The sequence below is a fragment of the Ranitomeya variabilis genome, chromosome 6 (genome assembly GCF_051348905.1).
Source record: "Ranitomeya variabilis isolate aRanVar5 chromosome 6, aRanVar5.hap1, whole genome shotgun sequence".
Classification (NCBI taxonomy): domain Eukaryota; kingdom Metazoa; phylum Chordata; class Amphibia; order Anura; family Dendrobatidae; genus Ranitomeya; species Ranitomeya variabilis.
The window spans coordinates 208,418,528-208,434,362 of NC_135237.1; the positions used below are offsets into that span (position 1 = coordinate 208,418,528).

Genomic DNA, 15,835 nt, shown 5'->3' on the forward strand with positions numbered 1-15,835 from the left:
GTTCAAGTCACATGTTCGCGTCCTCGTAACCGCATGTTTAGCAGCTGTTCGACACAAAACATACAGGGATTGCCTGACACACAGATAATCCCCACATTTCGTCGCCAACAGCCGCTATACATGTGGCTGCAGGGACTTGAACATGTCACCCAAGCACCCTCGGCAAACTCTAGTAACGAGCTCTCGCGCTGATCACTAGGGAGGAGTATATTAATGCACACACTACATTACTTGCACACATTTAATTACAAAATATAAAGGGAAGTTCTTCTTTAGGCTACAGTGGGGCAAAAAAGTATTTAGTCAGTCAGCAATAGTGCAAGTTCCACCACTTAAAAAGATGAGAGGCGTCTGTAATTTACATCATAGGTAGACCTCAACTATGGGAGACAAACTGAGAAAAAAAATCCAGAAAATCACATTGTCTGTTTTTTTATCATTTTATTTGCATATTATGGTGGAAAATAAGTATTTGGTCAGAAACAAACAATCAAGATTTCTGGCTCTCACAGACCTGTAACTTCTTCTTTAAGAGTCTCCTCTTTCCTCCACTCATTACCTGTAGTAATGGCACCTGTTTAAATTTGTTATCAGTATAAAAAGACACCTGTGCACACCCTCAAACAGTCTGACTCCTAACTCCACTATGGTGAAGACCAAAGAGCTGTCAAAGGACACCAGAAACAAAATTGTAGCCCTGCACCAGGCTGGGAAGACTGAATCTGCAATAGCCAACCAGCTTGGAGTGAAGAAATCAACAGTGGGAGCAATAATTAGAAAATGGAAGACATTCAAGACCACTGATAATCTCCCTCGATCTGGGGCTCCACGCAAAATCCCACCCCGTGGGGTCAGAATGATCACAAGAACGGTGAGCAAAAATCCCAGAACCACGCGGGGGGACCTAGTGAATGAACTGCAGAGAGCTGGGACCAATGTAACAAGGCCTACCATAAGTAACACACTACGCCACCATGGACTCAGATCCTGCAGTGCCAGACGTGTCCCACTGCTTAAGCCAGTACATGTCCGGGCCCGTCTGAAGTTTGCTAGAGAGCATTTGGATGATCCAGAGGAGTTCTGGGAGAATGTCCTATGGTCTGATGAAACCAAACTGGAACTGTTTGGTAGAAACACAACTTGTCGTGTTTGGAGGAAAAAGAATACCATCAAACACCATACCTACTGTAAAGCATGGTGGTGGAAACATCATGCTTTGGGGCTGTTTCTCTGCAAAGGGGCCAGGACAACTGATCCGGGTACATGAAAGAATGAATGGGGCCATGTATCGTGAGATTTTGAGTGCAAACCTCCTTCCATCAGCAAGGGCATTGAAGATGAAACGTGGCTGGGTCTTTCAACATGACAATGATCCAAACCACACCGCCAGGGCAACGAAGGAGTGGCTTCGTAAGAAGCATTTCAAGGTCCTGGAGTGGCCTAGCCAGTCTCCAGATTTCAACCCAATAGAAAACCTTTGGAGGGAGTTGAAAGTCCGTGTTGCCAAGCGAAAAGCCAAAAACATCACTGCTCTAGAGGAGATCTGCATGGAGGAATGGGCCAACATACCAACAACAGTGTGTGGCAACCTTGTGAAGACTTACAGAAAACGTTTGACCTCTGTCATTGCCAACAAAGGATATATTACAAAGTATTGAGATTAAATTTTGTTTCTGACCAAATGATTATTTTCCACCATAATATGCAAATAAAATGATAAAAAAACAGACAATGTGATTTTCTGGATTTTTTTTTCTCAGTTTGTCTCCCATAGTTGAGGTCTACCTATGATGTAAATTACAGATGCCTCTCATCTTTTTAAGTGGTGGAACTTGCACTATTGCTGACTGACTAAATACTTTTTTGCCCCACTGTATGTGCACACGTTCAGGATTTTTTGCGTTTTTTCGGTAGAAAAAATGCTTAAAAAACGCATACATAAGCATCCCATCATTTTTAATGCATTCCGCAATTTTTGTGCACATGATGCGTTTTTTCCACGAAAAAAACGCATCGCGGTAAAAAGCGCAGCATGTTCATTAATTTTGCTGATTTTTCGCGTTTCTGCCGCTATTTAATGCATTGGGAAATGCATTTTCTGCAAGAAATCCTGATTTGTGCACATAGCCTTAAAGAAACACTCCTACTAACGTTTTTATTGATTTTGTGTTTGTATCTACTATATAATTGTCTAAGGGGTACTTCCGTCTGTCTGTCCTTCTGTCTGTCACGGATATTCATTGGTCGCGGCCTCTGTCTGTCATGGAATCCAAGTCGCTGATTGGTCTCGCCAGCTGCCTGTCATGGCTGCCGTGACCAATCAGCGACGGCCACAGTCCGATTAGTCCCTCCCTACTCCCCTGCAGTCAGTGCCCGCCGCCGGCGCCATACTCCCCGCAGTCACCGCTCACACAGGGTTAATGCCAGCGGTAACGGACCGCGTTATGCCACGGGTAACTCACTCCGTTACCGCTGCTATTAACCCTGTGTCACCAAGTTTTTACTATTGAGGCTGCCTATGCAGCGTCAATAGTAAAAATATCTAATGTTAAAAATAATAATAATAAAAAAAATCATTATATACTCACCTTCCGCCGACTTTCCCGCTCCTCGCGACGCTCCGGTGACCGGTCCATGCAAGCGGCACGTTCCGGTGGCAAGGATGGTCTGCGAGAATGACCTGCCATGACGTCATGGTCATGTGACCACGACGTCATCACAAGTCATGCGCGCCTGCGCAAGAAGGACCTGCCATGACGTCACGATCATGTGACCACGACACGGTCATGTGACCGCAACACGGTCATGTGACCGCGACGTCATCACAGGCCCTGCGCGCAAGAAGGAGGCGACAGAACTACAAGGGGCCCTCGCGGAAGGTGAGTATATGTTTATTTTTTAACCTGTGACATACGTGGCTGGGCAATATACTACATAGCTGGGCAATATACTACATGACTAGCCAATATACAGGTCCTTCTCAAAAAATTAGCATATAGTGTTAAATTTCATTATTTACCATAATGTAATGATTACAATTAAACTTTCATATATTATAGATTCATTATCCACCAACTGAAATTTGTCAGGTCTTTTATTGCTTTAATACTGATGATTTTGGCCTACAACTCCTGATAACCCAAAAAACCTGTCTCAATAAATTAGCATATCAAGAAAAGGTTCTCTAAACGACCTATTACCCTAATCTTCTGAATCAACTAATTAACTCTAAACACATGCAAAAGATACCTGAGGCTTTTAAAAACTCCCTGCCTGGTTCATTACTCAAAACCCCCATCATGGGTAAGACTAGCGACCTGACAGATGTCAAGAAGGCCATCATTGACACCCTCAAGCAAGAGGGTAAGACCCAGAAAGAAATTTCTCAACAAATAGGCTGTTCCCAGAGTGCTGTATCAAGGCACCTCAATGGTAAGTCTGTTGGAAGGAAACAATGTGGCAGAAAACGCTGTACAACGAGAAGAGGTGACCGGACCCTGAGGAAGATTGTGGAGAAGGACCGATTCCAGACCTTGGGGAACCTGAGGAAGCAGTGGACTGAGTCTGGTGTGGAAACATCCAGAGCCACCGTGCACAGGCGTGTGCAGGAAATGGGCTACAGGTGCCGCATTCCCCAGGTAAAGCCACTTTTGAACCATAAACAGCGGCAGAAGCGCCTGACCTGGGCTACAGAGAAGCAGCACTGGACTGTTGCTAAGTGGTCCCAAGTACTTTTTTCTGATGAAAGCAAATTTTGCATGTCATTCGGAAATCAAGGTGCCAGAGTCTGGAGGAAGACTGGGGAGAAGGAAATGCCAAAATGCCTGAAGTCCAGTGTCAAGTACCCACAGTCAGTGATGGTGTGGGGTGCCATGTCAGCTGCTGGTGTTGGTCCACTGTGTTTCATCAAGGGCAGGGTCAATGCAGCTAGCTATCAGGAGATTTTGGGGCACTTCATGCTTCCTGGCACCTGCTCACAGTGCCAAAACCACTGGTAAATGGTTTACTGACCATGGTATTACTGTGCTCAATTGGCCTGCCAACTCTCCTGACCTGAACCCCATAGAGAATCTGTGGGATATTGTGAAGAGAAAGTTGAGAGACGCAAGACCCAACACTCTGGATGAGCTTAAGGCCGCTATTGAAGCATCCTGGGCCTCCATAACATCTCAGCAGTGTCACAGGCTGGTTGCCTCCATGCCACGCCGCATTGAAGCAGTCATTTCTGCCAAAGGATTCCCGACCAAGTATTGAGTGCATAACTGAACATTATTATTTGATGGTTTTTTGTTTGTTATTAAAAAACACTTTTATTTGATTGGACGGGTGAAATATGCTAATTTATTGAGACAGGTTTTTTGGGTTATCAGGAGTTGTATGCCAAAATCATCAGTATTAAAACAATAAAAGACCTGACAAATTTCAGTTGGTGGATAATGAATCTATAATATATGAAAGTTTAATTGTAATCATTACATTGTGGTAAATAATGAAATTTAACACTATATGCTAATTTTTTGAGAAGGACCTGTACTACGTCACTGGGCAATATACTACGTAACTGGGCAATATACTACGTGGCTCTGTGCTGTATACTATGTCGCTGTGCAATATACTACATGGCTCTGTGCTGTATACTACGTCACTGGGCAATATACTACGTGGCTGGGCAATATACTATGTCGCTATGCAATATACTACGTGGCTCTGTGCTGTATACTGCGTTGCTGTGCAATATACTACGTGGCTCTGTGCTGTATACTACGTTGCTGTGCAATATACTACGTGGCTCTGTGCTGTATACTACGTCGCTGGGCAATATACTACGTCACTGGGCAATATACTACGTGGCTGGGCAATATACTACGTGGCTGGGCAATATACTACGTGGCTGGGCAATATACTACGTGGCTGGGCAATATACTACGTGGCTGGGCAATATACTACGTGGGCTGTGGAATATACTACGTGGACATGCATATTCTAGAATACCCGATGCGTTAGAATCGCGCCACCATCTAGTATGCATATAATGGGGTAAGTATAAATATACTCCCCTACTGCTGCTTTCTCTGCGCCGTTCTACTCAGTGATGTCACTTTTCTGATGGCTCTGGGTCACGTTGTGCTTTCCGTTGTCTGGAAATGACTTATCACGTAAGTCTGTGTTGCATCAGAACTAGACTCAATAGGCTTACACCGTAAAAGCGACTTCCGGCTCACGCATAAAGCCGGTAGGTTTCATTTGCAATGTCGTCAATGAGAAGAGTGGTGCTGGACAAAAGAGAAAGCAGTGGTAGGGGAGTATATTAGTATATTAATAGTCACACTACATGCACATATGCACATATTTAAAGGGAACGCAGGACTGTGCACAGTAACCTACAGACATTGTCAGGTCGGCGCCGTTATACTGATTACAATGATACCTTGGTTGGTGAAATCCATCTTGTGGTTGTTGTTTAGTCTTTATTTTCAGTTTTGAGTTAAAGATCTGCTCGTGCTCCGGGGCGGTCTTCATGTGGAGCTCTGATTAGGTATTCTTAATGCAGACTGCCGACCGGTCACTGACCCCCCACAGGCCGCCTCAGAGCTCGAGCATCTCATTAACTCAAAACTGAAAATAAAGATTAAACAACAACCACAAGACGGATTTCACCAACCAAGGTATCACTGTAATCAGCATAATGGCGCCGACCTGACAATGTAGGTTACTGTGCACAGTCCTGCTGACAGGTTCCTTATAAACAGTAGAACTCTCAGGCGTAGTGTTTCTATACCCACACTGACTGAGACTAATCCTCACGGTGCAAATTTACCCCTGAGCAGTGGAATAAATGTCTAAGGTACAAAGTGTACATGGCAGCATACAGTTAAACATCACATACATAGCATGCAAAGAAGCGCCCACAGCGCAGGCGCAGCGCGCTCCAGTCCTCACGGCCGCGGGCTGCGCACAGTACACTAGCCACAAAACACGCGCAGTTAATAATAATAATACACACGGGTGAAATGGTTCAGACAGCTGGCGTCCACTATCTTACAGCGGAACCTCATGATGCCGCTGCAGCGTACTCAAGCGTCCACTTCCGACCCTGATGCTGATGTCAGTACAACACGTGACATGCGTAGTCACATGGTAGATTGTTCTGAGCTGCCTATTGGCTATGGCGGGTGTGTTGAGAGTTTGCAGTGGGCTACTAGCATTCCTGGCGCTCCGTCCCGTGCCGTTCTATAGTTGTCAGTGTCACCTTTTCCCTGGGGAGTGCGGCGGGCCACGTGCTCAGTGTGCGCCCACTGAGACCTTGGGTAGTGGACGTGCGAGTGTCGCTGCAGACGTCAGAGCTTTCTGTTGATGGAAGATGCAAACCTACAACATAGGTTTCCTGAGCCTGTGCAGGCGGCTAGAGCCGAGCTCCCTGTGGCGGAGGCTGCGGGCTGTGCGGGGGGACGTCCGCTGGCTGAAGAGCTGTTCTGTACACCTCAGAAGTACAGTCACTACCAGCCACTGCCAGTCAGGAACACTGGGGAACACGGGCAGGCCGGGCAGGGATGCCCCGGCCATTAGGGCTACCACCAGGAGTTTAGGGGCACCTACCTGCCAAGTTTTCGGGGCCCCTTGAGCTTCTGCCCAGGATCCACCCCAGCTCCGCCTCCACACCGCAAATCTTCCACAGGCCCACCGCCCACTCATAGAAAAACTCCACATCTGCACCTAGTCCTCACCAATCACACATTGTCAGTTCCCTTCTAACACCAGATCACATACATAAGCAGCAGGTTTTGTTTTGGCTAAAAGATTTCGTTTAAACCGCCATAGACTCTTTTGGCCTGGCCCTACTCTACTCTATCCTATTTAAATATTTGTTAAAATATCCAATACTCTTTAGGTATATTTTTATTTATTATTCTTTAATGGAATGTGTTTTTAAAATGAACAATAATACCACATACGAGGGACAAATACCGCCACACCATGACCACACCACATGTTACCGCCACATAGTGACCGAATCATACCACATACAAGGCACAAATACTCCCACACCATGGTCGGACCACATGTTACCACCACATAGTGACCAAATAATACACAACATACAAGGAACAAATACCCCCACACCACGGCCGGACCACATATTACAACCACGTAGTTACAGAATACTACAATACTGATCATCTATATATATATAATCGTCTAAGGGTCACTTCAGTCTGTTTGTCTGTCACGGAAATCCCGCATCGCTATCAGCGACAGGCGCAGTCTGGCCGCGAATTCGCCCCTTCCTACTCTCTGTCAGTGCCCCTCGCAAGACCGCTACGTCATCATCTCACGAGACCGCAATGCATTCTTGGGAACGGAGCGTCGCGAGGAGCATCGCTAAACGCCTCGCCTGGATCCGGGGACCGACGGAAGGTGAGTATATCACTATTTTTTATTTTAATTCTTTTTTTTTAACAGGGATATGGTGCCCATATTGCTATATACTACGTGGGCTGTGTTATATACTACGTGGGCTGTGTTATATACTACGTCTCTGTGCTATATACTACATGGGCTGTGCTATATACTACATCGCTGTGCTATATACTACGTGGACTGTGTTATATACTGCGTGAGCAGCTTTGTTATATACTGCATCTCTGTGCTATATACTACGTGTGCTGTACAATATATTAACTTGCTGGGCAATATACTACGTGGCTGTGCTAAATACTGCATGAGTTGTGCTATATACTATGTGAGCAGTGCTATATACTATGTGAGCTGTGCTATATACTATGTGAGCTGTTCTATATACTACGTGAGCTGTGCTATATACTACGTGGCTGTGTTATATACTACGTGGGCTGTGTTATATACTACGTGGGCTGTGTTATATACTACGTGGGCTGTGTTATATACTATGTGGGCTGTGTTATATACTACGTGGGCTGTGTTATATACTACGTGGGCTGTGCTATATACTGTGTGGGCTGTGTTATACACTGCGTGGGCTGTGCTATATACTACGTGGGCTGTTATACACTGCATGGGCTTTGTTATATACTACGTGGGCTGTGTTATACACTGCGTGGGCTGTGCTATATACTACGTGGGCTGTGTTTTACACTGCATGGGCTGTGCTATATACTACGTGGGCTGTGCTATATACTACGTGGGCTGTGCTATATACTATGTGGCTGTGCTTTATATACTATGTGGCTGTGCTATATACTACGTGGCCATACTGTATACTGCGTGGCTGTGCTGTATACTACATGGCTGTGTTATATACTATGTGGCTGTGCTATATGCTATGTCGGCTGTGCTATATGCTACGTGGGCTGTGTTATATACTACGTGGCCTGTGTTATATACTACGCGGCCTGTGCTATATGCTATGTGGGATGTGTTATATGCTACGTGGGCTGTGTTATATGCTACGTGGCTGTGGTATATTACTCTGCTGTATTTGTGCATCATGAATCGTGGTATGTGTTAAAGAGGTAGGCCCACTGAGACTCTTTCGCCCAGGGCCCTCAAAAAACTGTAGCCAGCCCTGGCATCACTGATTGGTCACGCCCGACCGACCGCGAACAATCAGCGACAGGCGCAGTCCGGCCACGAATTGGCGTGGAATTTGAACCACACTTTGCTAATTGGTCGCGCCCGGCCGGCCGAATCCTGTGTATAAATTGCATTATTCTGAAAACTTCATAAATAAACTACATACATATTCTAGAATACCCGATGTGTTAGAATCGGGCCACCATCTAGTTAATAATAAAAACAATGCTAATTTTACCATAAGCGCCATTATACACAGGAACTTTGTATACGGGCACAGTATCGACGTAGATGTCATAATGGTTGCCATGGCGACGATGATGTCATAAAGGTTGCCTCGACCAATCAGCGACGGGCACAGTCTGCCGCAAATTCTGGAATCATCATTGTCCATATACTACGGGGACATGCATATTCTAGAATACCCGATGCGTTAGAATCGGGCCACAATCTAGTCTATATATATATAATTGTCTAAGGGTTTTTCTGTCTGTCTGTCCTGGAAATACACAGGTATATAGTACACAGTGTATAGTGTCAGGGGTGGACATACCGCATGAGCAGCTGCATTGGAGGTGGAGGGGGGCTAATAATGAGGGCAATCTGGACCATTTATCCGGCTCTGAGGAGGGGGGCCCTGGCCAAATTGTCCTTATGTGCGGCAGGAGCAATCCCTGCAGCTCCAATGCCTACAGGAGAAAATAGCAGCAGAGCTTCAGGGATCCATCCTGTGCTTCCTGCCTACACTTCCGGTCACAATCGCGCGGCTGGATGACGTTATCATTCATCGCGCTTCTGTGTCAGAGAGAGGACGGTGATGCTGTGGGGGAATGTGCGGAGAGGGGAGTGGTGCTCTGTGTGTGTGCTCTGCAGCTGCCGGGAGCAAGCAGAGAGGTAAGTGGTGGTGGTGTGTTTGTAGGTGGTGGAGAGGGCAATAATGGGGTGATGGAGGTGGCTGAATGGGCCATGATGGGGTGGTGGGGAAAAAAGCAATGATTGAGGTGGTGGAAAGGGAAATGATGGGGGTGGTGGGGTAGAAGGCAATGATGGTGGTGGTAGAAAGGACAATGATGGTGGTGTAATGGGCCATGATGGGGTGATGTGGGAGAAGGCAATGATGGAGGTGGTGGAAAGGGTAATGATGGGGTTGATGGAGAAGACAATGATGGAGGTGGTGGAAAGGGTAATTATGGGGTTGATGGAGGAGAAGACAATGATGGAGGTGGTGGAAAGAACAGTGATGGGGTGAGGGAGATGATGATGGAAGTGGTGGGGAGAACAATGATTGGGGTGTTGGCGAGGGTAATGTTGGAGGTGGTGGGGGACAAAAATGAGGTGGTGGATGATGGAGAGGGCAATGATAGAAGTGGGAGAGAAGGCAATGATGAAGGTGGTAGAACTGGCAATGATGGGGGTGGTGGAGAGGACAGTGATGGAGGAAAATGGGGTGGTGGAGAGGGCAATAATGGATGTGGGGGATCGGGATGGGAGGAAGGGGGACTTATAATGGACTTATGATCAGGAGGAGGACATTAGATATGCTGCATTCTGACAAGGTGGCTCTTTTAGTTATGATGCCTGCACACGCTGAAATAAACGTTTATAAAATGTGCCCCCTCATACCCTGAAACCGTCCCGGGGGCGGGACTTTCCTTCCAAAGACCTGAATGTTCCTGTGTCTACCGTGCGCAGTGTCATCAAGAAGTTTAAAGCCCATGGCACTGTGGCTAACCTCCCTAGATGTGGACGGAAAAGAAAAATTGACAAGAGATTTCAAAGCAAGATTGTGCGGATGTTGGATAAAGAACCTCGACTAACATCCAAACAAGTTCAAGCTACCCTGCAGTCCGAGGGTACAACAGTGTCAACCCGTACTATCCGTCGGCGTCTGAATGAAAAGGGACTGAATGGTAGGAGACCCAGGAAGACACCACTTCTTACCCCGAGACATAAAAAAGCCAGGCTGGAGTTTGCCAAAACTTACCTGAAGAAGCCTAAAACATTTTGGAAGAATGTTCTCTGGTCAGATGAGACAAAAGTAGAGCTTTTTGGGCAAAGGCATCAACAGAGTTTACAGGAGAAAAAAAGAGGCATTCAAAGAAAAGAACATGGTCCCTACAGTCAAACATGGCAGAGGCTCCCTGATGTTTTGGGGTTGTTTTGCTGCCTCTGGCACTGGACTGCTTGACCGTGTGCATGGCATTATGAAGTCTGAAGACTACCAACAAATTTTGCAGCATAATGTAGGGCCCAGTGTGAGAAAGCTGGGTCTCCCTCAGAGGTCATGGGTCTTCCAGCAGGACAATGACCCAAAACACACTTCAAAAAGCACTAGAAAATGGATTGAGAGAAAGCACTGGAGACTTCTAAGGTGGCCAGCAATGAGTCCAGACCTGAATCCCATAAAACACCTGTGCAGAGATCTAAAAATGGCAGTTTGGAGAAGGCACCCTTCAAATATCAGGGACTTGGAGCAGTTTGCCAAAGAAGAATGGTCTAAAATTCCAGCAGAGCATTGTAAGAAACTCATTGATGGTTACCAGAAGCGGTTGGTCGCAATTATTTTGGCTAAAGGTTGTGCAACCAAGTATTAGGCTCAGGGTGACAATACTTTTGTCTGGCCCATTTTTGGAGTTTTGTGTGAAATGATCAATGTTTTGCTTTTTGCTTCATTCTCTTTTGTGTTTTTTCATTTAAGACAAATTAAATGAAGATAATAATACCAAAGAATTTGTGTTTGCAATCATTTTCAGGAAGAAAGTGAGTATTATCTGACAGAATTGCAGGGGTGTCAATACTTTTGGACATGACTGTATATTGCACAGCTACGTAGTATATAGCACAGCCACGTAGTATATAGCACAGCCCGTGGAGTATAAAGCACAGCCACGTAGTATATAGCACAGCCCACTGAGTGTATAACAGCCCACATAGCATATAACACAGCCACGTAGTATATAACAGCCCACGCACGCAGTATATAACACAGGCCACGTAGTGTATAACACAGGCCACGTAATGTATAACAGCCCACGTAGTATATAGCACAGCCATGTAGTATATAGCACAGCCATGTAGTATATTGCACAGCCCACGTAGTATATTGCACAGGCCACAGTATATTGCACAGCCCACGTAGTATATTGCACAGCCACGTAGTATATTGCCCAGCCCACGCAGTATATAGCACAGCCACGTAATATATTGCACAGCCCACGTATTATATTGTCCAGCCCACGTAGTATATTGCCCAGCCCACGTAGTATATTGCACAGCCACGTAGTATATTGCCCAGCCCACGTATATTGCAGAGCCCACGTAGTATATTGCAGAGCCCACGTAGTATATGGCAGAGCCCACATGGTATATAGCACAGCCCACGTAGTATATTGCACAGCCTACGTAGTATATAGCACAGCCCTTGTAGTATATAGCACAGCCCACGTAGTATATAGCACAGCCCACGTAGTATATTGCACAGCCCACGCAGTATATTGCAGCCCACGTAGTATATTGCACAGCCCATGTAGTATATTGCACAGCCCACGGAGTATAAAGCACAGCCACATAGTATATAGCACAGCCCACTGAGTATAACAGCCCACATAGCATATAACACAGCCACGTAGTATATAACAGCCCACGCACGCAGTATATAACACAGGCCACGTAGTGTATAACACAGGCCACGTAATGTATAACACAGCCCACGTAGTATATAGCACAGCCATGTAGTATATTGCACAGCCCACGTAGTATATTGCACAGGCCACAGTATATTCCACAGCCCACGTAGTATATTGCCCAGCCCACGTAGTATATTGCAGAGCCCACGTAGTATATTGCAGAGCCCACGTAGTATATAGCACAGACCACGTAGTATATTGCTACGTCATCATCTCGCAAGATCGCAATGCATGGAGCGGTCACCGGAGCGTCGCGAGGAGCGGGGAAGGCCTGTTCCTGATCCGGGGGCCGACGGACGGTGAGTATATAACGATTTTTTATTTTTTTTTAATTATTTTTAACATTAGATCTTTTTACTATTGATGCTGCATAGGCAGCATCAACAGTAAAAAGTTGGTCACACAGGGTTAATAGCAGCGTTAACAGAGTGCGTTACACCGCGGCATAATGCGGTCCGTTAGCGCTGCTATTAACCCTGTGTGAGCGCTGACTGGAGGGGATTATGGAGCGGGCACTGACTGCGGGGAGGAAGGAGCGTCCATTTTGCCGCCGGACTGTGCCGTCACTGATTGCTCATGGCTGTTATGCTGCGACCAATCAGCGACTTGGATTTCCATGACAGACAGAGGCCGCGACCAATGAAAATCTGTGACAGACAGACAGAAGGACAGACAGAAAGACGGAAGTGACCCTTAGACAATTATATAGTAGACTAGATTGTGGCCCGATTCTAACGCATCGGGTATTCTAGAATATGCATGTCCCCATAGTATATGGACAATGATGATTCCAGAATTCACGGCAGACTGTGCCCGTCGCTGATTGGTCGAGGCAACCTTTATGACATCATCGTCGCCATGCTGTGCCCGTCGCTGATTGGTCGAGGCCTGGCGGCCTCGACCAATCAGAGACGCGGGATTTCCAGGACAGACAGACAGACAGAAAAACCCTTAGACAATTATATATATATATATAGACTAGATTGTGGCCCGATTCTAACGCATCGGGTATTCTAGAATATGCATGTCCCCGTAGTATATGGACAATGATGATTCCAGAATTCGCGGCAGACTGTGCCCGTCGCTGATTGGTCGAGGCAACCTTTATGACATCATCGTCGCCATGGCAACCATTATGACATCTACGTCGATACTGTGCCCGTCGCTGATTGGTCGAGGCCTGGTGGCCTCGACCAATCAGAGACGCGGGATTTCCAGGACAGACAGACAGACAAAAACCCTTAGACAATTATATATATAGATAGATAAGGATTTTCATATAAAGCTGCATGATCTGATCATCAGCCCGTGTGTTTAAGTGCAATAGTTAAGCATCAAGTGCAGTTATCGTGCATGGAGGGTGTGGAGACAGATGAATAGTAGGGTGCAGATTCAGAATAATGTGTGGAAGGAGGGAACAGGGCAAAGTTAGTTTACTGAGTAGTTGATGTGGTAGGCTTGTTTGAAGAGATGGGTTTTCAAAGTGTGCTTGAATACGTCGGGGCTAGGTATCAGTCTCATCGTCTGGGGAAGTGCATTCCAGAGAGCAGCACAAGAGACATCTTGGAGATCGAGGTGCGAGGTTTGGATTACGGGGGATGTTAGTCTTAGGTCATTTGTAGAACGGAGGGCACGTGTAGGGCAATAGACAGAGATGAGAGAGAAGATATCAGGCGGTGCAGAACTGTGGAGAGCTTTGTGGGTGAGAGAGATGAGTTTATACTGGACCCTGTAGAGAATGGGTATCCAGTGTAATGACTGGCACAAGATGGAGGCATCGGTGAAGCGGCTGGACAGAAATATGACACTGGCTGCCGCATTCAAGATAGATTGGAGAGGAGAAAGTTTGGTAAGAGGAAGACCGCTCAGAAGAGAGTTAGTCCAGACGAGAATGAATAAGAGCGACAGCAAGAGTCTTAGCAGTTTCAAAGGTGAGAAAAGGTCGGATTCTGGAGATGTTTTTAAGATGCAGGTGACAAGAGCGAGTAAGTGATCGGATATAGGGAGTAAAGGAAAGTCCCGTGTCGAATATGACCCCAAGACAGCGGGCATGCTGCTTGAGAGTTATGGTTGAACCCTCCAGGGTAATTTCGATGTTAGGTAGAGTGAGGTTAGTAGAAGGGAGAAACACAAGAAGTTCAGTTTTGGAGAGATTTAGTTTCAGATACAGGGAGGACATGATGTTAGAGACAGCAGACAGACAATCCTTGGTATTTTGAATTAGGGTAGGGGTGATGTCAGGGGAGGAAGTGTATAATTGGGTGTCGTCAGCATAGAGATGATACTGGAACCCAAATCTTCTGATTGTTTGTCCAATAGGGGCAGTGTATAGAGAGAGGAGGAGAGCACTATGTAATTAGAGACGGCAATATACATAATAAAGTAGACAATGTAAGATATATACATGTATTCGGCTATGTACATTTATTTATATATATATATATATATATATATATATACATATTATGTAGCTTTGTCATCATAAAAGGAAGGGGGCCCAGACACATTAGCACATGGGCCTCAAGCTGTCTGCCCCTGGTCAGTGTAAACGAAATACAGTGATCACCGGTGACCTACACCAGAGCTCTGTATATAGTGTCAGTATACAAATAATACAGAGATCTCCAGTGGCATTATATATAGGAGCTCTGTATTTAGTATCAGTGTACAGGTAATATACAGTGATCACCAGTGACATTATACGCAAGAGCTCCGTAAAGAGTGTCAGTGTACAGGTAATACAGTGATCACCAGTGAAAGTTATACCCTGGAGCTCTGTATATAGTGTCAGTGTGCAGGTAATATACAGTGATCACCAGTGACACTATACACGGGAGCTCTGTATATAGTGTACAGGTAAGGCCGGTTTCACATTTGCGGTTGTGTCCGCAGTGTTTCTTCCGCAATTCTCCGCATGCGTTGTGTATTCCTATATGTAACATTACAGACGCATGTGTCTGCGATCGGTTGCGTTTTGCCGCGTTTGACGACGCATACGTCGTTTCGTCGCCTGCTGTTTGGCGCTGTAAACGCTACATGTAGTAATTTTAGAGGCGTTAATTTGCCGCCTAGAAACGTATGCGGTTGTTAGCGGAAGGAATGTGGCTAAAAAACACATTGCTGTCTATGTGAATGCATGCGGCCGCAAGCACATGCATTTGCTTGCGTTTGTGAACGCTTGCGTTGCACCACAGGAAAACATGTCTAGACACTGATTAGCCACCCCCCACATACAAAGTGATAAAGGGAGAGGGAGTGGACATTTGCAGGTCACTACTCAGACAGAGAAGCTTTCCAGACGCAGCAGAGCAGACACAGGAAGGAATCTACACTCTGAACAGTGTGAGTATATCCTAACCAATGTCTTTATTTTCTATTTTCTGTCTCTATATGTCCTAATTTCTGTCATTTCTTTCTGCATGCATCAGAATGTCATCTTCTTCTGAGGAGGAGCAACGGCCTGGGCCTGCACAAGCCGAACATGTCAGTGAAGTGAGTATTCACCTCCTCAGATTGGTAAGTATTCACTGTCACATCTACACATATGACAATTTTTTTTCCCCTTTTTTTTTAGAGCACTTCTTCCACTGCGGCAGAGG

General features: G+C 45.9%; 1 protein-coding gene across 4 annotated transcripts in view; it reads right to left on the bottom strand.

Annotated features, from left to right (window-relative positions):
- Positions 1 to 6,730, bottom strand: part of HUS1 (HUS1 checkpoint clamp component) — a 113,058-nt gene extending 106,328 nt beyond the window's left edge. The window contains exon 1 of one of the 4 annotated variants that reach the window (XR_013216891.1): positions 6,005 to 6,162. Coding sequence is in view for 2 of the 4 variants with exons in the window: in XM_077269412.1 (XP_077125527.1) it covers positions 6,005 to 6,056 (52 nt within the window). In the remaining 2 variants the exon portion in view is untranslated. Of the gene's footprint in view, positions 1 to 5,887; positions 5,910 to 6,004; positions 6,170 to 6,597 lie in introns of those variants that run through there. The other 3 variants (XM_077269415.1, XM_077269412.1, XM_077269413.1) reach the window with 3 other exon arrangements.
- Between the last annotated feature and the right edge of the window lie 9,105 nt (positions 6,731 to 15,835).